Source organism: Bos grunniens, chromosome 4 (assembly GCF_055505025.1).
Source record: "Bos grunniens cultivar Pamir isolate PY7600 chromosome 4, Bosgru_T2T1.0, whole genome shotgun sequence".
Taxonomy (NCBI): domain Eukaryota; kingdom Metazoa; phylum Chordata; class Mammalia; order Artiodactyla; family Bovidae; genus Bos; species Bos grunniens.
The window spans coordinates 51,911,841-51,937,265 of record NC_141168.1 but is presented as its reverse complement, the minus strand read 5'-3'; the positions used below and the strand labels follow the sequence as shown (position 1 = coordinate 51,937,265).

Below are 25,425 nucleotides of genomic sequence, written 5' to 3'. Positions count from 1 at the left end.
CACTTCCATCACTGGCTTCTCCAGAGCCGGTGGAAGCTGAGTGGTTTTGCACCAGCAAGACACTTGGGCTCAGGTGTTTGGCCCGAGAGTGAGGTGCAGCAGGGGACATGCCCAGGCTCCAGCCAACTCTGTAAATTTCCTGAGTTTGTGGTTGAAACTGGTCTCCGTGGACCAGCAATTTGACATTTTCCCCCTGTGGTGTTACATTCATGTTTCCACGTTTAACATGTCAGACTGAATGAACATTGTGGTCTAAGGATTTAAAAGATTTATAATGGAGTCTTGAAAATTTACTTAAGGAATATGTACTTCCCCAAGCAATAACAAATATTACTACAAATGACCATATTAAATTAAAGTAACTTGGGCATTTCTGATTTGTAGGAGAGTTAAAATTAATCTTATGGCAGTTTCAGTTTCAAAATGAAAACATGACTTTGCCTGACCACAGATTTCCAGGCTGTTAGTCAACAGTGAATGAACCCTCAAGTGACTTTTTTTCCCTTTAAGAAATATCCAGTTCTCTTTATGTGTAGAAAAGTAATACCAGAAGGAAAATACCCTGAAAAATCAACTGTAGTTGTATCTGCAAATTTCCAATATTCTGATGAAAATTTTTTTCATAAGCTGAGTAGTAAGTACATGGATTGTCATTTTATTCTTCCTTAAACTGTGCTTTAAAATATGTACAGTCAATTTGTGTGCGTACTACCAGATTTTTTAAATGTTTTTAAGCACAAGTGACAAATCCATGAAAAATCTTCTATAAGTGTTCTTTAATGAGAGGTCTTATTTTTATACTTTTAAAAAGGAAAAGAAACTTTCCTTATCCATCCTTCATTGCTTCCCTGATTAGCTCCTTTAGTAGGTAGGCAAGGAGCCTGGTTCAAATGCTTTTTCCCACACATTAAAATAATAATAATAACTGTAGGTATATTGGTAAATGTTTAACAGTTGACTCTTGGGGTGGGGGGAAAAACCCCAATTTGTAATATTTGCCAATTTCCATGGTGTAAATACTCCATCATGGCCAATTTCAGGCTACCAACATTACATCACTGCACAGAGTAGGGAAGTAACGTGCTGTATAGCATCATATAGTAATTCTACCAAACAGATACAACTTTATTAATGTAAATAACCTCAATAGCATAAATAATAGTAAAATGGAAGAAAACAAGAACTAATAAATCTTGAGTATTGTTATCTTTGTTTTTAATATACTTGTTTTAATTTTAACTTCACATGATTTAATTTTTGATAATGGGTATATTTAACAAATGGCCTAAATCCCTAAAAATTTAATGATCAGCTCTCACAAGCCAGCATAAGCCCACACTAGCACACTACTGCTACAAGACCAGAACAGTTCCTACTGCAAAGCAGAAAGAATTCAGGAAGGTGGGCACAGCCAGCCTTCCCCATATCACAGCCCAGTGAGGCTACAAATCCAAGACCCCAAGAACCTAGGGGCGCAACACAGCAGAACTTGGATGCTGAGAGGATAAAGACCTCCACTCTAATGGTTGCCCCACTTCCAACAAGTAAACCCCTGCATTCTCCTAGGCCCTAAGCTTCAGCTCTTTAACCCCTTTCAGCTTTGAAAACCATGACTCTGCAGCAAAAACAAGAAAGCTCAGAGTTCTTTGATGTGCAGTAGGCAGCCTGGCAGAGCAGGAGCTTTTGATTCAGTCCTAAGGCTTGACTTCTCAGCTTTGCCATCAGCCAGCAAAGTGACCTTGCACAGGCCCCTTCACCTCATTTCCCAGTTACCAGGAAAAATGAGGGGGCTAGACAAGGCAATCTGTCTCACCCAGCTTCCTTCCTGCTCTAAACCCCACGTTGGCTGCAGTTACTCAGGGCTTTGGGAAAGATCACCAATCATGTCAGAATCCACTGGGAAAAACTCATCAGCCTGCAGGGTGGTGTGACTTCCCAAGCCTGAACTCCATCTCCCCTAGGAATACAGCAGAACGTGTCTAACCCTGATGATGGAACAGTCTGGGCTGTGGTCCTTCAAGGATGTCACAGTGTAGCTGCCCCTGAAGGTGGAAAATGCTTGGAGCCAACTTATTTGAGTCCAGTCTAGACCACAGTCACAGACAACCTTTATTCATTCTGCCTCATCAGGTCCTTTATTAACTTGTCTCCCCAAGTGGTTTTTGCCATTGGGAATTCACCCATCTTTTGACAAACAGCTATACTGATGGAACACTGCTTGAAAAGTTCAGGGTTTAAATAAGTCTCCAAAAAATAGGTAAAGTCATGGGTGATAAGTGAAAGAGGAACAGTGCAAAACCACCAGGGAGAAACTGGCAAATTTTATCCAGTGTTCTACAGGCATTTTTATGCCCTTCCGTGTGTATGTTGTCACCGGGAATAAATTCTGCAGCTGTGTATCTTGGTATAGTGAGGTTGCCTTGATTTATGGGTATAGCTGCAAGTTCATAACCACCAATCCAAGGGAGAAGGAGGGAGGGTGGAGGGAGAGAAGGATTGGCAGAAGTGTTTTATGAGTTTCATGTTTAATGCTTTTAACATGGTGCCTCGTTCTCGCTTCTAGAAAGCACTTAGCAGATACAAGCCAAAAATAAATGGCTGTCCGTAGCTGACCAAACCCATGAGGGGGTGAAGGTGAGGGATATGTGTGTGCACGTTGTTATGGTTGTTTATAGTTGTTTTTATATCTGAGCTGTAGGAGAGTATTTATTTTACAATAAAAACCATGAGCTATTGATACTTTTTAACCAGAGTAAGAGAAGACACTACTAACCTCTCTCTCTCTGCGTCTCTCTCTCTTGCAAGACTGTCTTGCTGACACTCTCTGTGCACTCTCTGATCTGATTCCCAGTCTTGTAAGCTATGCATGAGGCAGGAACGTGGTGCTTTCAGAGCCATAAACATGCAGCGCACCCTCAAGAAACTTGAAGTAAGGTAGACGGAACGTACAGCAAAAACCACATTTATGAAGCGTTCTGTAACAAAGTCACTTCCTACATGACAGGCACTGCCGCCTTGTTTTATCCTCACAATATCCTCAGAAGTCAGCACTGTTGTTGGCTGGTCCACCAGCAAGTGACCTTCCTTGACCATGAACAGCCTCTCAGATGATCCGGGACCGTCATGGTTTCTGGGTCTTTTCAGAGAGATAAAAGGTAGAGCCTGCCCACCAGCAGGGCCACGTCACACCTTCTATGAAGCTCTCACTGGTACACAATGGCAGTCTGTCCAAATGCGGGTAGAAGGTGCCCCTTGGGCAGAGGTGGGAGCGTCCCTGGAATCAAAGCTTTTATAACACTCCCTGGGCACGTTCCCCATTCCCTGCAGGGGCCATGTTCAGGTGCAGGATCGCCATGCTCCGGAAGCCCAAAGCTCCTGCTTCCTATCAGCTATGTATAGATGGTTTCTAGCTCCTCCCAGGCCAGACGCCACTTACCAGTCAGGGGGTCAGTCTTATAAGCAGCGCTGCCCAGTAGCATCTTTGATTTACCATCTTGGCAGGTTACCAGAGTTAATCAAAACCTCTTGCATAAAGGAAAAAGGGATGTGTTAGCCCTTTAGCTGTTACACAATTTCTTGTCCCATTTTATAGAGAATAAAGCTGAGGTTTAGAGAGGATCATTGACTTGCCTTAAGTCACATTTGTAAGTAGCACAGCCAGGATTTGAAGATAGGCTTGCCTGACTCCAAGTCCCGTGCTCTTAACTAAGATGCAAGATGTTTATTTTTCATTCTACTCCATAGCATATCTATCTATATTTTTTTACTATTTAAAAACTAACTTGAATTACCTACGCTAAGAACACTTGGCCTTCCTAGAACAAGCAACATGTTTAGCCTGTGATTTTGGCCACTCCCCGGCACACTGCGTGCCCACCTGAAGAAGCTCAGCATTGTGCAGTTAGCAGTCGTACTTAAAATAATAAAAGAAAGCACTAGTTCCTTACTTTACAGTCCATATTTTAAGTGTAGAGGTTTATGAGAAGAGGAAAAAGCAGTTTTAAGAGCAGTAGAACCAACTTTATATCTGAAAATAAATGAATACCTGGCTACCGAGTGCAAACAGTTCTGGTTTGCGTTGTCATTCCTTTCTCCCTTTTCAGTCAACACCATCTTGTAGCACAAAAACATAAGAGCTCAAGACAAAGCATACAACTTTATTACAGTTTGGTTCAACATATAAAATCCAGTTTATACATATAGATTATATTGCAAAAGCCCTTCAAGAAATATGCCATCCATGTTCCAAGTGTAAAAGTAGACATTTTAAGACACTAACACTATTGTAATATTGTTTCACTGTGTGAGCAACTGGAAACTTTTACCCGGGCATGAGAACTATCTATTGACTTCTAAAATGCCGTAGTGTAATGAAGACGAATATAAAGGAATTCTGTAAGCAGAATGTGAAATGTGTTGGGTAAAATACCATGTCTAAGCACAATGGTACCCACTCCAGTGTTCTTGCCTGGAGAATCCCAGGGACGGGGGAGCCTGGTGGGCTGCCGTCTATGGGGTCGCACAGAGTCAGACACGACTGAAGCGACTTAGCAGCAGCAGCAGCAAGCACAACGGTATTAGTTTATGATGAATTGTATTAAAATAGACAAAACACAGTTGATGGGAGGGTGGGGTACAGAGGGGCCTTGAGAGGTATGGTTATGATCTGTTTTTGAGCGTAGGTGGTGGGCATGAGTGTATGCTTTATTTACATAAATATTTTCATAAACTCTATTCACTAGACTTTCCATCCCAATTCTCAAAAACTGTAGTCAACATTTGCTGTTTAGGGAGGAAATACCATTTCATAAGTGGTTTTGAATTTCATTATATGAATTCATAAAATGCTAGATTAAACAGGGAGAAAAGAACAAAGCTTGAATATTACTAACTTAAGAGAAGTGTTGAAAGAATGTAACTTTGAAGTTTCCAAAGTGAAACTATCGAAAGAAGTCACCTTTCCCTTTTATGAGTAATAGAATCATGACATAAACAGATCTTTCTCAGTGATCTTCCTTGTACTGTGCTTGTTCCCTCTTATTGAATTTTCTTGGGCAGAATTGTTCAGTCATTTGATAAATGTATGCTAAGATGTGCTTGGCAGCATGCTAGTAACGATTATAGGGACTTAAGTCCTTTCTTTTCAGCTAGTAGCTGGGGAGACAAGACCTTTAAGCAACCAAGAAAGTGTTAAAAAGCTAGATACCTGTTTGAGAATCCAGAGTACAAAAAAGAATCAGAGTCCTCATGAAGCCATGTATGTTCAGTGGCACAAACAATAAATACTGCCAACCTGCAGATGAAGGAAGTCCTCTCTAGTTGACAGTGGTGGGGGGACTTTGAGAGCAGGTGTACTTTCTGAGGATTGAGAGGACCTTCCAGGCAGTCCTGTAGCTGAAAGCACTGTAGTGAGGACAGAGGCTTGGCCCAGGGAACTTTCAGGAGCTAGAAGATAATTCTATCATGTAGGAACAGGGCAGCTGTTCTGAGTTTTTGAAGTTGGGACTGACCTGTGAACAAGTCCGTACCCCAGGGTGGAGCGTCTGTCACATTCAGGTTAGCAGTCATAATTCCTCCTGCTCTGTAGATGGGTTATTTACAAATGGTCTCTTCCACTTACAGATTCATGACGGATGCTGCCCGCCGAGAGCAGGAGTCTCTGAAGAAGAAGATCCAGCCAAAGCTCTCGCTGACTTTGTCCAGCTCCGTGTCTCGAGGGAATGTGTCCACGCCACCTCGCCACAGCAGCGGAAGCCTTACTCCCCCAGTGACCCCGCCCATCACCCCCTCCTCTTCATTCCGCAGCAGCACCCCGACTGGTGAGTAGGTTAGCCCTTAAGGGGGGGTGTGCGTGCGTGCGTGCATGTGTGCATGCTGTATTGGGGGCTGGGCACAGATCTTGCTTGAGATCCACCTCTTCTTTGACCCTTTGTTGATTCATTCATCTATTTATTATTAAGGATATAGTTAATAAGTTATCATTTATAATGTGCATGTGATAATGGTTTTATAGACATGTTTTCAAGCCTTTACCATTTGTTACATATAAAGTGATGCAGTGTCTTGGGTTTGCTTCAGTCAAGTGGAGAAATAGATCAAACAAGATCGATTGTGTTGATTATTGCCACGTGTTGATTATTGTTCAAGCTGGGTGATATATACATAGGGGGTTATCATCATACCATTCTCCCTAGATTTACTTGTTTAAAAGGTTTTCTGTGATAGAATGATCAATTTTTAAAACTTAGAGTCCCTCTTAGCGCCAGGCCTGAGTTACAGTAGTGAACCCAAGGAGACCAGTCATGTTCTTTCTGATGGGCTGAGGCATAGTAGAAGATGTTGGCATTCTAGGGGGCCAACAAGAACACTCTTTCTTGTCTTCACCTCCCAAATGGAAGCGATTTGAAAAATAAGACTCAAAGGTAAAAAGTAAAATCAACTTTATTACTGCATAAGGCTAAACTGCAGAATAAAGCTAGGATCTGTAACAACTGACTTCTTAAGTTGTCTTCCCTGAGTTGAACTTATTCCCGAACGTTCCTCTTAAGCTTGCCTGTGTAGGAGCAGACCAGCGTGTGCCCAGGCACAGAGCTGAGCAGCACAGAACCTTCTCCCAAGTCAGAGATCCACTAGTCAGTGATAGAAGATGGTAGAAAGAAGCTGGAAAAGTCCCTCCTCTTCTTTTTCCCATCTGAGAACAGAGATTATATTTCCCCTCACTCCTGTAGGGGCATAGACAGGTATTCATCAAAGAAGTACACCAATAACTATAACATTGTAACTCAGTGATGGGAGAGAGGTTTGACAGAATCAGGAAAGACTTCCCCAAGAAGGAGAGAAGGAGCATCCAGCTAAGGGGACAGCATTTTTCAAAGGCTCCATGAAGGGAAACCTGGCAGGTCCCAGGTTACTGAAGGTAGACCAGTTGATGGTGAGGTGTTTGTTAGATGAGGCCAAGGAGGTCTACAGGGCCCGGGACTCTGAGGGTGTTATTAAAGATTCTAAAAGCAGAAAGAAGCCATTCAGAATCATGCCATCACCCCCTCAGTAGTATCGCCCCTTAATGGTGGATGAAAATGTTTATTTTCTCTTAGAGTTTATGTATTTCTCTTTTATCCAGCTCCCATCAAGGGAGGTGGTGGCAGTCCTGTTTCTCAAAGTGTGCTTCAGAATATGACTTTCACAAAATGGAAGTTGAGGAAAAGGGTTCCCTAATAAGTTTGGGAAAGTGTGATGGGTTTAATACATTGTTAGTCTCCAAGCAGAGGATTTAGAAAACTTTCAAACTCGTCACTCTGATTATAGGAGCTCTTTTTCTGGGGGCATCTCTATGGGCTCATGGTTGAGAGGGTACCCTGTGTTCCATCAGGATTGGGCATTTTGAACACAGAATAGGTGTGGGAGGCAGACAGAGTTCCTACCTGAACTTTGCCCCTTACAGATCACTGTTAATACCCATTATTTAGGTTTTTGTGTGAGAGTTAAATGTGATAGCATACACATGCATTAAACATTCAGTAAATGTTCATCCCTGTGGTCCAGTTTTCAACTAGCTGTTTCAGAAATAGAATTGGAGATCATTCTATACAGGATGAATTGGGTTCATTTGTGTGGGCATTTTTCCCTTCCCTGAGATAGACCACCATGTTTCTCTTACATTTCTTTCTGTGAAGATTTACTTTCCAGGATTTCTGCTAACATTTAAATCTAAGGAATGCCATGAGAATGTAGTGTGATTCTTCGATTCTCTTTTCTGAGTATTTCTATGAATATTTATTCATATGACATGTGAATTATGGGGACAGTTTTATACCTGGGTATGTTTTATACCTGACTTAATAAGGATTGACTCATGGCCAGTACCAGATAACTATGACTACCCCAATTAGTAATGGGAGTTTTAGAACCCCATGAAAATAAAGACAGTTTAAAAGTGAGAGTTTATTATTTTTCATGTAAGAATATTTGGAAGAAATGGAATCATTTCCTCTCCTTCAGACATAAAGAAATCTTTCTGACACCTTGTCTATTTTAGCAGTTTCCCACTGAGAGAATTAATTTATGTTGTGGTAAAGATGTATCATTTTCAATCTGTCAAGATCATTGGTAAGTTATTTGCTGCTTGAAGAACATTCCATGTAAACATCAAAAATTAGCAGGGGAAATGGTTTCTTAAACCCCTACCCTGTACAATTTTGATTGTGTACATTTTTCAATGTTTGAAATGTTATTTTACCTGTAGTTAGAGAGATCAGCTTATTTTGCCTGACTAATGTGGTTTCAGTCACTTTCATTGCCAGGTTATAAATAATTTTCCATGTTTCTACCTCCTAAATTCACTCTTCCAAGTTTCATATTCAGGATGCATTCCTGGTGCAGAAGTAATGGTCATCTTGCAGGAAAGTTCATTTATAAAGTATTCTTTAAAATATACCATCTTAACTAGACAGAATCAGATCTCAGTTTCATCATAGAGTTTCAAGTATGTCTTAGGAATTCTTAGAATTAAGATTTATTTTGTGATTTCTAAAACTCTAGAGAAATTTTCTTTTCTCAACTTTTTCATTTCCTGTCTTTGCTTTGTATTCTTTTTTAATGTATTTTTTAGTGTTCATTTAAGAAAAGCTTTGAATGGTTTAAATCACGGGTCAACATTGTTTTTTATGAAGGCACAGGGGCCTCTGTTTCAGCTACTCAACTCTGCCACCATAGCAGTAAAAGCAGCTATAGAACTACACTAACGAGTGGACATTCTGTGTTCTATAAAACTGAAAGTTTCTGTGAAACCTTATTTACAGATTTGGTCCATAGGCCATAGTTGCCAACCCCTGATTTAAATTATAGAGATAAAGAATTAAAGATATATGTGATTACTATGTATAAAATATATAGTCAACTGTGTAGCACAGGGAAGCATACTCAGTGTTTTGTAATAGCCTATACCAAAAAGAATCTGAAAATAAAAAAGATCTATATGTGTGTGTGTGTATGTGTGTGTGTATCACTGAATCACTTTGCTGGAAAGTGTTGGCTGGATTTCTGGTGGTAACAGCACTGCATAGTCTCTACTGGAAAATATTTGCATATATATTTTGGCCCATTTGGGGGGAAAAATTCAAGTATCACAACATTGTAAATCAGCTATACTTAAATTAAAAACGTATATTAAAAGTGAACATAAACATGATTGAATTCACTGAAAATAAAGTGTTAAAACAATTCATACCATTCTCCTTTGAAAGTAGTAATAATTACTGAGGAAAGGCAACCTAGATTTTTTGCTATGTATACTTACTGTATGCTTTATGTATGATTACTTAATCCTAGCACCAGCCCCACTGAAACAACAGTATTAATTCCCATGTACAGATTAATACCTTTTAAAAATTTATTTTAATTGGAAGATAATTGCTTTACAACATTGTAATGTTTTTTGCCATACATCAGTATGAGTCGGCCATAGGCATACCTGTGTCCCCTCCATCCTGAACCCCCTCCCACCTCTCTGCCCACCCCATCCCTCCAGGCTGTCACAGAGCACCTACTTTGGGTGCCATATGTCATATGTCAAACTCCCATCAACTATCTAATTTACGTATGGTAATATTAATACCTTTTTAAAAACTCTTTAGACCTTCAGCCACTTAGCTGCCTCAGTTGCTAACTTGACACTTCTAAACCCAAAACACAAAAGTGATTAAGTTATTGGAACTGTGGTTTACCTTTATTCACAGTAACCCTCACTTTTAACCCACTTCACCATTCAGATAGCAGATGAGAACTTGAAGAACTTAATCGATTTCGTTTACTCAAGGTTTTTTTCAAGGGTGAGTTGGAGCTGACTCCAGGTAGTCAGTTGTTAACTATTCAGGCTTGCAGACCAGTTGTTAAAGCTCATCCTGAAATTGGTCATGGTGGGAGTCTTAAACCTCCCTTTGCCTGGGCTCCACTCCGAGACTCTTACTCAGTTGATGGATCAGGCATTGAGAGTTTTCTTAAAGCTCTTGCTAGGGAATTCTAACCTACAGCCAGAGGTGGGAAACCACTGCTTTTAAATGCTGGGTCCCATCTTGTCAGAGCTGTGTGTTTTCTTGCCTAGGTTAGCCTACTTCCAGTTTGCTAGGAGAAAGGTTACTGTAATCTACTTGCTTAGCCTCCAAGCGTGAGTCCAATGGGACTGAACAGATGCTTGCTTATGTCTTAATGGAGAAGCCGTGGAAAGAGTTGGCTGAATTTCTGGTTATAATAGCACTGCATAGTCTCTCCCGGAAAATATTTGCATATATATTTTGGCCCACTTGGGAGGAAAAATTCAAGCATTAAACCAGAGAAAGGTACCCAAGGAAATTAAACCAATTTTTTTGTTTCCTTGTTTCGGCAGCCTATAATGACCATGAAATAGCAAATTATATCTGTTAATCTGTAATTTAAGTTCCTATTGTACATTATGTTGTTTCGTTTCCTATTCCTCTGTCTCCTGCTATTTGGCGTGATAGTAGACCTTTAACACTCCCTTATGGCTTTGGCAATAAGTTACTCAGATTGTAACTTTGCAGTTCTCAGGAGTTGCTAACAAACAGCAAAATCATTTTAAAAAGTAAAGTATTAATTTTACCCTCAAGATGGAAATTACTGCCACACAACTAATAGAACTGACAAGATTTAGCTTAACATTTAGAAGCTCTGTCTGAATGGAGCTGAGGTGAACTCTCCCCCAATCCCTTTATTTTTAGAAAATAAACCTAAACAACCTTACTAAAGGGAGAAAATCTCAAGGAATAAAAGATAACTAAAGTAAGGTCTAAACTCGCATAATTCCCCCATCCCCACCCCAAAGAAAAGAATGAAACAGAAGGGAAAATCTCAGAGAGATCAATCCTGTCCTATTTAACAGTGGAAAGGGAGAAAAACTAAATATTTTAGCCTGACTGAATTTTGTGACCTACTTATAATAAATTCCTAAGGCCGGGATTTGGTATTTCTAATGGATTCTGCCCTAAAGAGATGAGTATCTGGACAGTGCCTAAAAAACATTCCCTAAACTCTTCCCATTGAGAAAGTAGCCTTGATTTATATTTCCCTTTTCACATAAATGTGTTTACTTAAGCTGGAAAATGACTTCATGTTGCTCTCCTATCTGGCTTACATTATATTCAGGGTCACCAACACACCCTTTCCTGGCCTATGACTTGTTTTCTTGTTTGTTTATATACTGCTTTGTTCCAATCATTGTCCTTTCATCTTCTTTATTGATTGACTTGTAAAACCTTCATCCTGCTTCCTGAGAGTTATGGCCCAGTCTTGTCACCAATTTTGCTTCCTTCCCCACCGTCTTATGCAGCTACTTATTTATAATCTCTTACAACTCAAAAGTGTAGGATAGCAGCAACAAGATAGTAATTACAAGTATTTTTCTCAACTACACCACCTGCAAGAGACCTTCCCAAACAAAACATGTTTTTGACTTGAAGAAAGCAAATCAAATCAGTGCCAGTCTATATTAGTAGATTTTATCTTTAGAGTTCACAGAAACTTAATCACCATTTGTTTACCCCACTTTAAAGACAAAAGAAATTGAGGCTCATTTAAATGAAACCTTGCCCAAGTTCAGTCATCCCCAGTTGAGTGGCCACTGTTTTCCAGAGCACCAAGACTGGGCATCTTCTCAGTTCATGTAATTTACTGATCATCTAGTTTGTTATAATCATTGTTCCAGGTACTGGGAGTACAAAAAAGCAGAAGGTATAGCCCTTATGGATTAGAATTTACGTCTCTTAGGAAAAGCAGGTTATACACATGTGGAGCAAATATTTAATGAACATAACATACATGCAGATGGACTAAATTACTAGCATGGATTATTGCTTAGATAAGATGGAGGTACTCATGGGCCATTCTTTCCATACTGTTTTAAGGCAGTTATAAGCAATATATTCACATCCACAAAATGTCTTAGAAATTGTAAGGCAATGTAAATTCCTAAAGAGTTGGAATCAGGTGAGATCAGGGGGAAGTGATTGGCGGCAAACAATTTTAGAGCATGATCATTATGGACTGCCGGGGGATTCATTAGCAGACCCAGGTATGTTGATGGGGGGGTAGTTATGGAAACCTGGAGTTTTCTGGAGCATCTTCTGAAACTCTGGGAATAGAGGTAAAGTGATGAGAGCTTTTGGTATCAGAGGGATCTGGATTCAAATTTTATTCTTCAGTTTGAGAGAGAGATGATCTTAAACCTTTGCAAGCCTTGGTCTCCTCATGTATGCATTGGAGACAATGCCTACCTTCCCATGAGGATTAATGAGGTAAAGTTAGGGATGGAAACAGCTACTTATGTTAATACTGTCTCTCCGTAAACCTCTGGTTCAGAAAGGTTCTCCAGGGCTTCAGAAACAAGTGATATTGGCTGAGCAGTTCCACACTGCGTAGTTACCCAAGAGGAATGGAAGTATATGTCCACAGAAGACGGGGGCAAGGATGTACAGGACGACGTTATCTGCAGTAGCCCTGAGTATTAGCTAGTCTGTCTCCAAGTACGTGGATAAACAAGTTGTGATCTATCTGTACAATGGAATACTATTTAGTGATTAAAAGAAAAAAACCATAAATGAGTCTCAAAAACATTTTACTGAGTGAAAGGAACCAGACACAAAAGAGTGCATTTGAAATTCAAGTAGAGATAGCTGATCTGTAACAATGGAAATCTGAACAGCAGTTGACTCTCGGAACAAGAAGAAAAAGTTCTCTCCCTTCCAGAGAACTTTCTGGACTGATGGATATAGTCCATATCTTGATTGAGATGTTGGTTATACAAAGGTGTACATTTATCAAATTCATTGAATTAGGCACTTAAAATCTATGCATTGTATTTACCTCAGTTAAAAAAAAAAATTGTTGGCCCAGGCAGAAATGAGGAAAAGGAGCCCACAAGTTCCACTCATTCCCTGAAAGAGCAGAGAGCATTTCCTCTACTGTAAACAAGCCATTTAAGAAAAAGGGAAGTAAATACATGCAGTAGTTTGAAGAAGAAAATCTCTGGAATTTCCTCTCCGTTGAAGAAAGACAGTGAAATACTTTATTCTCAGCTTTCAAACTCTACAGAAACAATAGTGTGGTCAAGTAAAAACAATTGCTACACTTATTAAATGAAGAAGAACTAGTTGCCAGACCCTGGGACACAATTATAATTAGTTGATGATTAAAAATGTTTCTAATAGAAAATTATAGCATATGGATCTTCCAGATCCAAAATGCTTTCCATGAGACAGAATTTTACAAGAAAGAAAAATTAAATTTTTAATTTAAATTTAGTTTTTTTTTAATTAAAAACTATCACTGCCCAGTTTCAGCCCCTGGATGTCTTCTGGAACTCTAAATGAACTCCATTTCTGTAATTGGAAGCCAGTTAATAACAGCTTATCTTCAGACTTAGAATTTACAGTAACGGCCATCAATAACTTATCTTCTAGTGACAATATTTTTGAGGCCTGCCATTTTAGCAATACCATGCTTAACCATTCACATTTAATTATAAACCTGAATTTCATCTCTACTGTAACTGTGTTATTGCTTAATCAAATTCAACAAAAATAATATGTCCACTGTTAGGAATTCCCACAAGAAATCTTGACAGTCTTTACATCATGTTTAGGCATGTTTCACCTGATGCTAGAAACGTAGTTCACAGCGTGGTTTTGGCCCTCAATCATTGTGGCTCTTTCTGTGTCCCAGTAGGGGTCTCTGCACTGGCCCAAAAATGTCAAGAAATATCAAAAGATAAAGTTATTTTCAAGGGCACACCCCCTACCCTCCAAAAGAATGCCGTCTCTTTAAGCTAGGGTCCAGAGCTCATTCGTATGCCAGCTCCCATCAGTACACACTTTGACTAATTTTCCTCTGGAAGCAAGTACCAGAACGAAAATAGGAGTGCTAAAGAGAGCCACATATTGTAAGCATGGAAAACGGCACGGATTCCACTGAAAACACAAACAAGCAGACACCCAGTGCTGCCACACACCTCTGCTGCGAAGCTGACAGGGATTTAACACCTGATGAATTCGTAGCCCAGCCAAATGTGTGTGTTTCCAAAGAAGCCTTTTCATTTTCCTTCCCATCTAACACACAGCATATTAAAATCAGAGAAGCCCTTTCATCTTCGTGGGTATCACAGCAGCAAACTGATTTTAATGTCTTTTCCATGTGGGTCTACTTTTAACAATAAAGGGATCCCCGGGCGCACCCAGCTGCACAGCATTAGAGGCAGAATCTGCAGCAAAAAAAAAAAAAAAAGAATGCTTTAAGCTAATTTGTTCTTGCTAAAAAGACTATCCAGGTACAGAATCTCCCTGGATCTGTCTCAGGGCTTTGTTCAAAGTCCTTGGAAAGGCACTAAAAGCAAAGTGGTGTCTGACAGGAAGGGAGAAATAAGCTGCTGGGACCTGTCTGATACCTGGCAAGGAGAGGATGCTGGCTGTGCACCTTGAGCCTCTTACCACCACACTCAGTTACTCACTCCTTGGAAAATGGGATGCTGGTGTTAATGTATAGTCATCAAAGCAGCAACAAGTTAGCTTGATCTCATCAGATCAAAGATGTGTTTCATACTCCACTGGACTGAATTTTCTTTTTAACCTAGCCAACTCAGGCTCTCTTTGGTATGGAAGAATAAAACATAACAAATCACCCCAAGAAACTAAAGTTGGTTGGGAGACCACTGTATAGGAATTTGAGATCTAATCATGATGTGCTTGCTGTGTTTTCTACCTAGATACCCAATCATTATTATTTTTTACAGGCAAAAAAGTAAAAGAGGTAGCCAAGGTGTTTCAGATGCTTACAGACCCCAAAATAGGTCACTCTCAGGGAAATTGTGTTTCCTCTTGTCAAAATAGTTTTGAGTAAAATAGCTACAGGGCATCTGTCAGTGGCCTACTAACTAAGATATATCTTTTTGAAGCCTGGGTCTGGGAGGACCTTTAGTTTTCAAATAGATATATTTTCCAAAATTAAAATATTTTCAAGTAACAAGATGAAATAAGTGTAAAGCGGGTTTCTCTTATAGCAAATAGTGGAAATGGTATTTTCCATGTAAGATATTTTGAGCTCTTTGTATGCTGTATAACTGGATCCTAGTGAAAATCCTCATCACAGTGTTTAACTTGAAAGCAGTTCTAACCCTGGAAGTCCAGGATTAAACTCTGTGCTTCCACAGAAGGGAGCCCAAGTTTGATACCTGATCACGAAACTTAGATCCTGCAAGCCACAGGGCATAGCCAAAAAAAAAAACTTTTTAAAATAAAATTTTTAAAATGTTTAAAAAAAAAAAAAAAGGATAGGGGACTTCCCCGGTGGTCCAGTGGTTAAAAATCCACCTTGCAGTGCAAGGACACCGGTTTGATCCCTGTTCCTGGCAGATCCCTTGCACCACAGAACAACTAAGCCCTTGGGCCACAACTACTGAGCCTGTGCTCTAGAGCCCACGAGCTGCAGCTGCTGAAGTTCGTGCACACCTGGAGCCTGTGCTCTGCAGCAGGAAAAGCCACCACAAGAAGAAGGCTGTGCACCATAATGGAGAGCAGCCTCTGCTCCCTGCGACTAGAGAAGGCCCGCACACAGCAACAGAGGCCCACCAAAGCCAAAAGATAAAAAATAAATCCTTTTTTAAAAAGGTAAAAGAAGAAAGAAAACAGTTGCTTAGAATCTTAAACTCAGGGGTGGAAAGGACCTCGACACGCTTTTCTGTTGGCCATCTTTTTCCAGTTTCTGTCTGCCAGGCAGAAGTGTACTGTGTTACTCCAAGGCTCTAACAATTGCCAGGACCAGTGCCAGGTATTCAGTTTAGGATAACGCTTTTGAAGCACAGTCATGATACTATATCTTGAACAGGCCCCCCCAAATGACACCCTTAAATGGCCACTTTCTAATTTAAGAACTTTGCATAAACTTCTAGGCCATTATTGTGTTGACAGTCTCCCTAAAATTCACCTTGATGAAGTTCATTTTGGCAGAGCATGCCGTTGCTACCAACAGTATTTCACTGCCATTAAAAGGAAACAGGCTTTGAAAAATGTTTAATTAAAGCCACTTGGTTTCAGTAATATACATGCATATAATTTAGAATATGCTATTTATACCTAAATTGTTTTTGTAAGACTAACAAAACTTGACAAATGACTAACTTTAAAAGCATATAATTAAAATGTTACAGCTCAGTTGTGAGTGAGCTGCCAGAGGGCGCCTGCCTGGGGATGTTTGTGACAGGCTAGGTGGGTTCCCACCACCACCTGTGGACAGCACACCTCAGCCTGGAGGTTTTTTTCTTCCCCCTAGGAGATGAATAAGCCCTTTTTGGAAACTAAAACCATAAAATTAAAATTATGAAGTAACTGCAAATATAAAAATTGGGATTTAAAAAAAATTTTTAATAAATCAGAGTTTCTGGAATAACTATATAATAAGCATGCATTGCAGAAACATAAATATACCATTGGTAGCTAATACATAGTACTTGGCAAGTAAATTGCAAATTAAAAGTTTAGTAGAATCCAGTTAACACATTTGTAAATAATCTATAGGGCTGTGTTTCCTAAAATGAGCAATAAATATTCCAAAAAGGACTTTTTTTCTCTTTTTTTGGGGGGGAGGGCTCACAATAAAGACCTATTTCCTGGCATCATCAAAAAAGGAAGATTTGCCAAGACTAGAAAGCTTCTCCTTTGCCATGTAAAAGCCCTTCATCTAAAGCTACAAATGTGGCATAGTAATGGACATTGTCATTTTCTGCCAAGCAAGGAGGACAAACTGGGAAATGAATTATGTTACAAACTGGAAAGTAGCTTCATTTTCATGGTAGCTGTGCCTCTTTAAAAATAACATCTCACAGCCTCCTAGAATTTCTGTTCACTTAGTCTGTATTTTCTATTATAGTCATTTTGGAAGGATGACAGGGCTGAAAAGTGAATGGATATTTTTTCGGAACATCTTTTGTCATCTAGAAGATGGCAATTTGTGGCTCCTTCTGAGTGATATTTCAGATTCTTGTCTATAAAGTGCTCTGAGTGGCCTGAATTTATTAACCTAATAAGCCATATTGTTACTTAGGTGCCTGTGCCTGGTTAATAGTTGTTGTTGACTCTTCTCATTGACAGACCAAGATAGTGAACAGAATAAGTCCTGCATGCCGGTTCTTGGCAGACTGGTAGTAAGTCATCTTCCCTCACCCAGGGGAGCTCCAGGACTTAAGTTGGCTCAGAGGGCCGGAGCCTGGGATTAAATCTGAGGTCCTGGGTTTGATTCCTCTGTGAGCCAATTCACTTGGCTCCATCCTTGAGCCCTGAATTGTGCCCTTGAGGCTAGTTGAACGTAGCCCCTTCGAATCTCTCAGGAAAGAGATGGTGGAGATCTGGTAAACTCATGTAGGACAAATCAGGTTCCCAAAGATTTGCCTTTCCCTCTGGCTTGGCCCAGGGCGATCAAGGTCAGTGTAAAAATATAATCATGAGAAAAACCAACTCAGATAAACAAGGTCCTACTGTATAACACAGGAAACTGTATTTAATATTCTGTGATAAAACATAATGGAAAAGAATATGAAAAAGAATGTATATGTGACTGAGTCACTTTCCTGTACTGCAGAAATTAACATAACACTGTAAATCAAGTATAGTTCAGTATTAAAAATAAGAGCTCACAGTGTATGCCTGTGAAGCACTCTGAATGGCCTCAGTTTATTCAGTGGCAGAGCAACAGTATTGCTTTGACATGTTCTTCTCCAGTCTTTTGTGTTCAGTACAAATGCCCTCAGAATAGTCAAAAGAAGATGACAAAGGAATTGGTAAAAATAAATGTCTTAAGACTGGCGAAGCCTCAAACCACTCTAGTACTTGTTGCCAAGAAAGGACAGAGATTCTGTGACTTGGATGGAAGGGGATCTCTTTCACTTCCTGCTCCCCTTAAAGTGATGGTCAGAGAGCAACTCCCGCCCCTCCTCCACCTCAGGGCAGAGGATTCCTGGGAGAGTAGTGGGGGATGCGGCAACTTCATTGCATCAGTTGTCGCTCCTTAACACCCCTGAATTTAGGAGATGCTTACTGCCCAAAACTTCTTCTGGTGAAAGGAAGCAATGGAGAAAAACCATGGCATAAAATAGCATGAGATCTTAACACTGGAATTTTAGAGCCAGAAATATGTGTCAAGGTCATCTTGGCTATTGCAATTTATAAGTTATGACCAGCATTTTTTAATATAAGGAAAGAAAGAAACAGAAAATAGGGTGCTGCACACTTAGTAAGGACAAATACTGTCTGAGGAAACTTTCAGTTTCGTGTGTATGTGTGTGTGTGTGATTTTCTGAGTTGTGATTTTTTTTTTTCTTTTACTGAATCATGGTCAGAAAATTTGAAATCCAGTTATCCAGATTCACCACTGCATACAAGTGTAAAGTCCAAGGTCGTGTGGCCAAATGGATCAAAAAAGTACCAAGACCCAACCTTACTGATTTCCAGTCCAGTGCATATTCCTCACATTCCAGCCACAGCAAAATACTGAGCATGTTCTGATCATCAGCTGTGTTGTAATCGTAGTTCTTTGTTCATGAGACTTCATCAAACCATAGCTATACAGTTCTTCTGGGCCTGCAGATCCTGGAATGTTCTCAGACTCGCCATCCTCAGAAAGAACACAAGGTCCTTCACTAGAGCTTAGTCATAAAGAGGGGGGAAAATCATGTTTCTGTGTGCTTTTGTGGGGGTAGAGATTTCTCTTTGATCAGTTATCCATCTTAGGCAGTAACTGAGCGCCCAACCTGCAACCCCATCGTTAGATACCTCAGCGAAGTAAAGGTGGGAAGAGATACAGTCTACGCCCTGAGGGACTTGAGGGGAAAAGAGAAGAGACTGTGTCACAGTGAAGATATGAGTGAGGAAGGATGTGGACCGGAAAGCAGGCTCTTTTGCGGGAAGGGTGTGGTCTGGAAGGGCTTCTGGAGGTGACCTCCCAGCAGAGGCGCTCTTGCCTTTGGATGAGAACCTTGCCAAGTGCAAGCTTGATCTCCCTTCACAGAAGGCCATTCCCCCACCTCTCCCCTTTCCCTATTTGTCAGCTAAATCAGAACCCAGGGGCTTCTAGACAGGTGTTTTCCCTCGGCCCCTTCCTGCGGGAGGTGAAAATGATGTCTTCCAAGTATTGAAGGAACAGGTACCACCACCTACCTCTCTGGGTCCCATAAAAGCTGAGGTGAAAATAGTTGTGAGCTCCTCTGGGTTTTAGCGCTGTGAATCTCTATTTTGGGAAGCATTTTACCCCATACCCAGTTCAGACCCTTGTGTCTTTACTCATTCGCTTCCAGAGATTCAAAGTTGCTGAGAAAGCTGAAATGATCGTTGTAAAAGCAGACAGATGGCCGGTGTTTCCCTGTCCTTAGTGAAGGCACGGCTCTCTCGGTCACAGCTCTGGGCAGCCTCATTCTTTGTTCTCCCCCAGCACCCGAGCTGATCTCTCTCACTACCACTCTTGTTCCCTTTTCCTGTCCTTGTTTTGACAGGGAGGAAAGTAAACGTAGCCAGTGATAAAGCCAGGAGTGTGGCTTTCCAACCGCAGCCTCTGCCAGAGGCTGGCGCCCTCCCGGTAGCCTGCCCTCTGAATGGTAATTAGCTGGATGGGAATTTTCACAGGGGCCTCCCCCCGGAGCAATTTTGCCAAAGAGTAACCCTCTTGTCTAGACCGTACAAACCCATAAAGTCATCAGCTAGCTGGGATTTCCAAGCTACAGAGCAGTAATAGAAAAGCCTGCCTCTAGCCTTGGAGGGTTTTTCAGTATAGAGTGTTCATTGTAGAAACCTGCCCTTCACACAAGTGCACAGACCTCTATCTGAGAAGAGGGATGGAAGGTCACCCACCGCCTCCGTCATCCCCAGGAAGACACCCGCTCCGCATCTCTGCTGTGTTGGAATCTACACAGCCTCACCCTCGCCTTGCATTTTAAACCCAGGACACTCTCCTGGTTTTTATTTGGGCAGTTGGTTTTTGAGAGCAGTCCAACTGTGCCTTTTAGTTTTCTTGCTTGCCAAAGCTAATTATTCATTAGTGAGATAAAAGCACTTTAATACTTGGCATTTGAAGAAACTAGGCTGCTGTCACTTACCCAGAGAGCAATGAAAAAAATTCAGACTTCAAATCCAGTGCTCTACCATTTTCGGGACTTTGCAAAGTTTTGATAGCTCTTACGACAACAGCATTGATGAGACTAGAAAATGGAAACACAGGCTTTGGAGGGGGTGGTGCAGAACGGGCAGGGGCTGTCCTGAGCCCCCTCAGATCTCTCCTAAGCCTAGGTGTAACTGAACTCTAGCAAGTCCTGTGCAGTTGGTTTTCAGAAATAATGTTAAAACAGATTACCTAAGGAGGAAACCAAATCCAGATATACAATTTATGGAAAGAAAAATCAGTTACGGAAGCAGATAGAAGAGAGCTCCTCAGGTGTCTACGCCAGCCTGGTGAGGGGCATTAGAGTTAGCTCTGTGTGCCCGCCTGGAGGAGTAAGAATGCAGTGTTAGTCACTGCATCAGGACATCTAGATGCATCAGGATGTCTAGAATGTGTGCGTGCTTCGTGTGCATGCTCAGTTGCTCAGTCGTGTCCAGCTCTGTGCAACCCAATGGACTGGAGCCCACCAGGGTCCTCTGGCCATGGGATTATTCAGGCAAGAATACTGGAGAGGGTTGTCATTTCCTCTTCCAGGGGATCTTCCTGACTCTTGGGTGCTTTGCCAAGCGTGTTATTCACATTCCCATTTTATATATGAATGGAAACCAGACGTTCAGAGATGTTAACTGACTTACCCAAGGGCATATAGTAAGATTGGGTATCTGGATTTTAACCCAGGTCTGCCTTTCTCCAAAGCCCACTCCTGTGGGCTGTCCTCTCTCCGACTCCTGACAATGTGCTATAGGACTGTAATCCATTTATGTGCCTTTCAGCAGTGCTAAGGACTCCTTTGCTCCTAGAATGTTATTTTTCAGAAGACAGATGATGAAATCCACACAGAATGCCAGTTTGCCCGATAGAGTCAAGTTTGGTGTGTACACAGCCTTGGGGTGGGGAGTCACAGGGAGGCTTTTTGGAGGGAATAATAGCCAATATGAGTGTTAAGAATGAGTATCTCCTAGTCAGATGAAAAAGAAGAGGGTATATTCAGCTGGCTGGTTCAAATGGGTGGGGAGGGAGAAAAATGCCCAGGAGACACGAGTTTGCCCAGCTGTGTAATGTGAAGCTGTTGGAGGGTTTTAAGCAGGAGACTGTTGTGGTTGGCTTTATATTTTTAAAAGATTATTCTGACAGATGAATGAATATTGGGTGGGGATATCTACTGAAGCAGTAGGAGAGGTAGCAATAATGGGACCAGAATAATGAGGGGACGTGGGTGAACTCTGAATACATTGGAATAGAGCCTGGAGGACTTGCATGAGGATCCGGAGGAGGAAAGAGAGGAGTGACCCCTGGCTTCTTTGCTGGAACAGCTGAGTGGATGGTGGAACCATTTCCTGGGTTGGGGGTTGAGGCACAGGAGCAGGTTTTCTAGGGTGGTGCACAAGCAAGAATTCTCTTTTAGAATCAGAAAAAAGAAAATGTAGTGGCTCGGTCGTGTCTGACTCTTTGTGACCCCATGGACCAGGCTTCTCTTTCCATGGAATTCTCCAGGCAAGAATACTGGAATGGGTTGCCATTTCCTTCTCCAGGGGATCTTCCCGACCTAGCAGATTCTTTACTCTCTGAGCTACCAGGGAAGCCCTTAGAATCAAAACATGACCTTAAATCACCCACCAACCGCCTCTGTCATGGTACACTGTTTTTCAGAAGTTCCCTGACTTTCTCAGTGACCTTAGAGAATCTTAAAAATATGGATTCCTGGTACCTGCCCTAGATTTCTTGAGCCAAATTCCAGAAATAGAGCCAGAAATTGGCAGCTTTCAGCGGCTGCCAGGTAACTTTAGCACTGCTAGCCCACTACGAGTTCAGGGACATCGTTTGTGAACCACTGCTCTATTTCATAGTTGCCAGGGCCAGTCATGATGATCTGAAGGCCATTTGAGCAATATTGCTGCCCAGATGTAAAACCTGTGTTGCCCATACCATCTCTCCCATCTCTCTTTCCCCAGTGAATCACAAGCCACTTCCCCTGATAGGTCATTCTTAAACTAAAGGTTTGCTGACAGGCTGATTTAGACTGTGCTGTTTTGATGATGTTCCCACAATGTCAGGCATATCCTAACAAGTGGGGAACCCTTGAAAGAGTGGTATTTCCCGAAATGACGGGAATGTTCCTGTATATACATGTTTTTCCTAAGAAGCCAAGACTCTGATATCTGTCTGAATGGTCTGGTCCTCATAAATCTGTGGGTTGGTTCTGGAAATCCCACAAGCCTGGGCTTTCTTGAGAGATTTATGGCCCTTCCCGCGCGTCAGGGCCAGGAATAACATCGCAGCTCCCTCGGCACTTCTGGTTTTCATCCCTGAGGGGGTGGCAAGGGAAGGGAAAGGTGTGCTGAATCAATACCACTTTGAGAGAAGACTGTCCAGACTTATTTTCCAAAACCTCAGAAAAAGCTCCATGTTCTATTAAGTGTATAACAGTGTTCTGCCCTCTCCACCCCTCTCCCTGGGGTTTCCCTGGCCTCATCTCCTCTCCTGGGCTGGATTCTGTGGTGAGGGAGCTGGCTTGAGCCCACAGACACACTGCAAGATGGGACCGATCCCCTTGAGCAGCGGCCTTAGACCTTTGGCAGGCAAAGTGATGCTGAACTTTTAGATAAGCTCATTGACACTGTGTTTTAAGATTATTCCAAAATAATGTCATTTTGGACCAAGAAAAGGGACAAACTGAGATGGCCATTCCAATTATATTCCCACACCTGGAAAATCTGTTTGATCAAATTACATGTTATGTTGATGGAAGGCAAGTATGACTGATTTTTAGTCCATTTAATACTTGACCCAAAGTATCTGCATATACCTTAGCAGAATATCAGACAAGAATTTAAAAATATTATACCAACTCTCTAGAAGGTAGATGGTCAGGGAGCTGGGTCTAATGACTATGACTGGCAGATCCAGTGCTGAGGTCTGCAGGGGATGCAGAGATGAGTGAAAAAAGATCAGAGCCTTCAGGGAGATAAAAATCTAGTTGCAAAGGAAGATGAGTGTGCAAATAAAGTTCCTATCAGACCCTGAACCTGAGAGCCTTAAATTACATTTATAGTGGTCAAAGAAGTCACTTTTACTTGGCAACAACTCAGTTAGCATTTCATTACCTGGGGAAAGTCGCTTTGGAGCAAGGCATTTAAGGATGAGTACAGATAAGGGTTAGAGGGTGGGGGTTGTGTATTCCAAGATCCCAGACTTAGCTGGGTAACACAGAGATGGTTTGGGGACCAGTGATGGTTTCCACACTAATTTGATTGGTGTATTGAACTCACAGAGCATACATCTGGGTATAAGAACCTTAAATGCTAGGTTAAGGAATTTGTATTTAATAGACTTGGCAGTGGGGAAACATTTTTAATAAGAGAGGCAACTCTTGCTATCAAACAAGAGTGATATTATGAGGCTCTTTGGGGGAATGTTAACTAAGCAGCAGAAGAAAGATGACTTGGAGGGCAAAGAGGCTGGGGCCTGATGTATCAGGGAGGAGGTTTTTTTCAATAGCCAGGGTGAGGGTATGGAAATAGATTTGGTTTTCTTGATGAAGTTTCTGCATGTTGGACGGGAAATGACTTGATGTGGAAGACTTTCCAGCACTGTTCTGCGTCACCCACGAATCCCTCCCGGTTGATAGAAACCTGCCCACTGGCTCAAACAGAAGTAAACCTCGCAGACATTGGAATGTTTATGTTCGGCCCAAAATGGCTCTGGTTTTTTACACAGCCGTAAAGTGTATTTAACTCCCAAATATAAAACACTTCTTGACTACTGTTTCATAGCTTCATAAAATGGGGCTCAATTGTGTAGGTGCTCTGTGTTGTCATCCCCTATCTTTCTACGCAAATCTGTTTCCTGAGATTGTTATTCCAGCGGAAAAAAAAAATTCAACCCAGCATAAACTACCTTTTTTACAAGCAGCCGTAAGAAGCAAGCCCCGAAGACAATGAGGAGCCTCCACGTTTATATTTTTAACCCAACATTACAGCTCTAACTAGGAGGAATGCAAAATTGCTTTAATTATGAATGTTTTTCATTGTGGTTGTGAGTGTAAGTCAGTAACAGATGTTCATTTTCCCCCAGCTCAACTGTTTTTAATTCTTTCTTGAACATGAAGAGAGAAATCTTTAAACATGAGCCAAAGTTCAATTAACATCCCTGGCTGAGGGTGGAAAATGCCCGACTTTGTTTTTTTCTCGGCTGTATACCTGCTTTGGCTGCCTGTGCCACAGAGGACCAGGGGAAAGAGTCCAGCTGGCACGGGTTTTATGACTGCAAAGTTAATTTGCAGAATAAGCCTTGGGCGGGAGGGGTCTGTGCGACCTTTTATATATTTATTTATTTGCTCTCTTTCAGGTATAAATAAAATTGCACTGTAAAACACTGCCGCTTAATTGCAGGAAGCCTTGTGCATTTTCTTGTTGTTGTTGTAGTTCTGCGGGTGGTTAAGAGCCTGCATTTTCTTTATATGAAGTTGTAGAAATCTCGTGTAAGAATATGTTTACAGCCAAGGTGTGTGACTCGGTTTATCATGTTTTTCCTGTACTCTGTGGAACAGACGGCTGTTCATTATTGAAAGAACTTTTTCTGCAACTCACAGAGCGGTTGTGGGGGGAACGTTTATTGAGAATGCAGAATGATTCCAGAGTCTGTGGCACTCTGACTAGAAGGCCTCAGCAGCACCCAGTGCCCTGATCTGACAGCAGTTGGCTTTAGACCCTAGAAGTACAGATTTCGGCTGCATTTTCTGAAGTGCATCCTGCTGACAGAGCACATGCCTGTGATGAGTTTCCATGAGGCAGAACCACGACTTCATACATTCATTCTGAAACCCACCCCAAAAGATCGGCACCATCATGTCATTTACGTTTGTGGTTTCGCTTTCTAAACTTTCACCTTGTATTGGGTTGGCCAAAAAGTTTAGAAAGCAAAACCACAAATGTAAATGACATGATGGTGCCGATCTTTTGGGGTGGGTTTCAGAATGAATGTATGAAGTCGTGGTTCTGCCTCAGATGATCAAATGGAAACTCATCATGATTTACTGGCAGTGGGTGTAGAGAGCACCGCACAGCTTTCAGGATCTTAGTTCTCCAACCAGGGATCAAACCCAGGCCCCCTGCAGTGAAAACATGGAGTTGTAATCACTGAACCACCAAGGAATTCCCCACTTTCACCTTTTAGAAAAAAAAAAGCCATGTGTTTCTCCTGGATGCTAAAACTTGAAAGTTA

The 25,425-nt window shown here is 41.4% G+C and overlaps 1 protein-coding gene across 7 annotated transcripts in view; it reads left to right on the top strand.

Moving 5' to 3' along the window:
* The window catches only part of JAZF1 (JAZF zinc finger 1), a 330,973-nt gene that overhangs the window by 281,384 nt on the left and 24,164 nt on the right, over positions 1 to 25,425 (top strand). For all 7 annotated transcript variants that reach the window (XM_086396393.1, XM_086396396.1, XM_086396392.1 and 4 more), the window contains one exon: positions 5,623 to 5,819. In XM_086396393.1, coding sequence (XP_086252519.1) covers positions 5,623 to 5,819 — 197 coding nt within the window. The remainder of the gene's footprint in view (positions 1 to 5,622; positions 5,820 to 25,425) is intronic.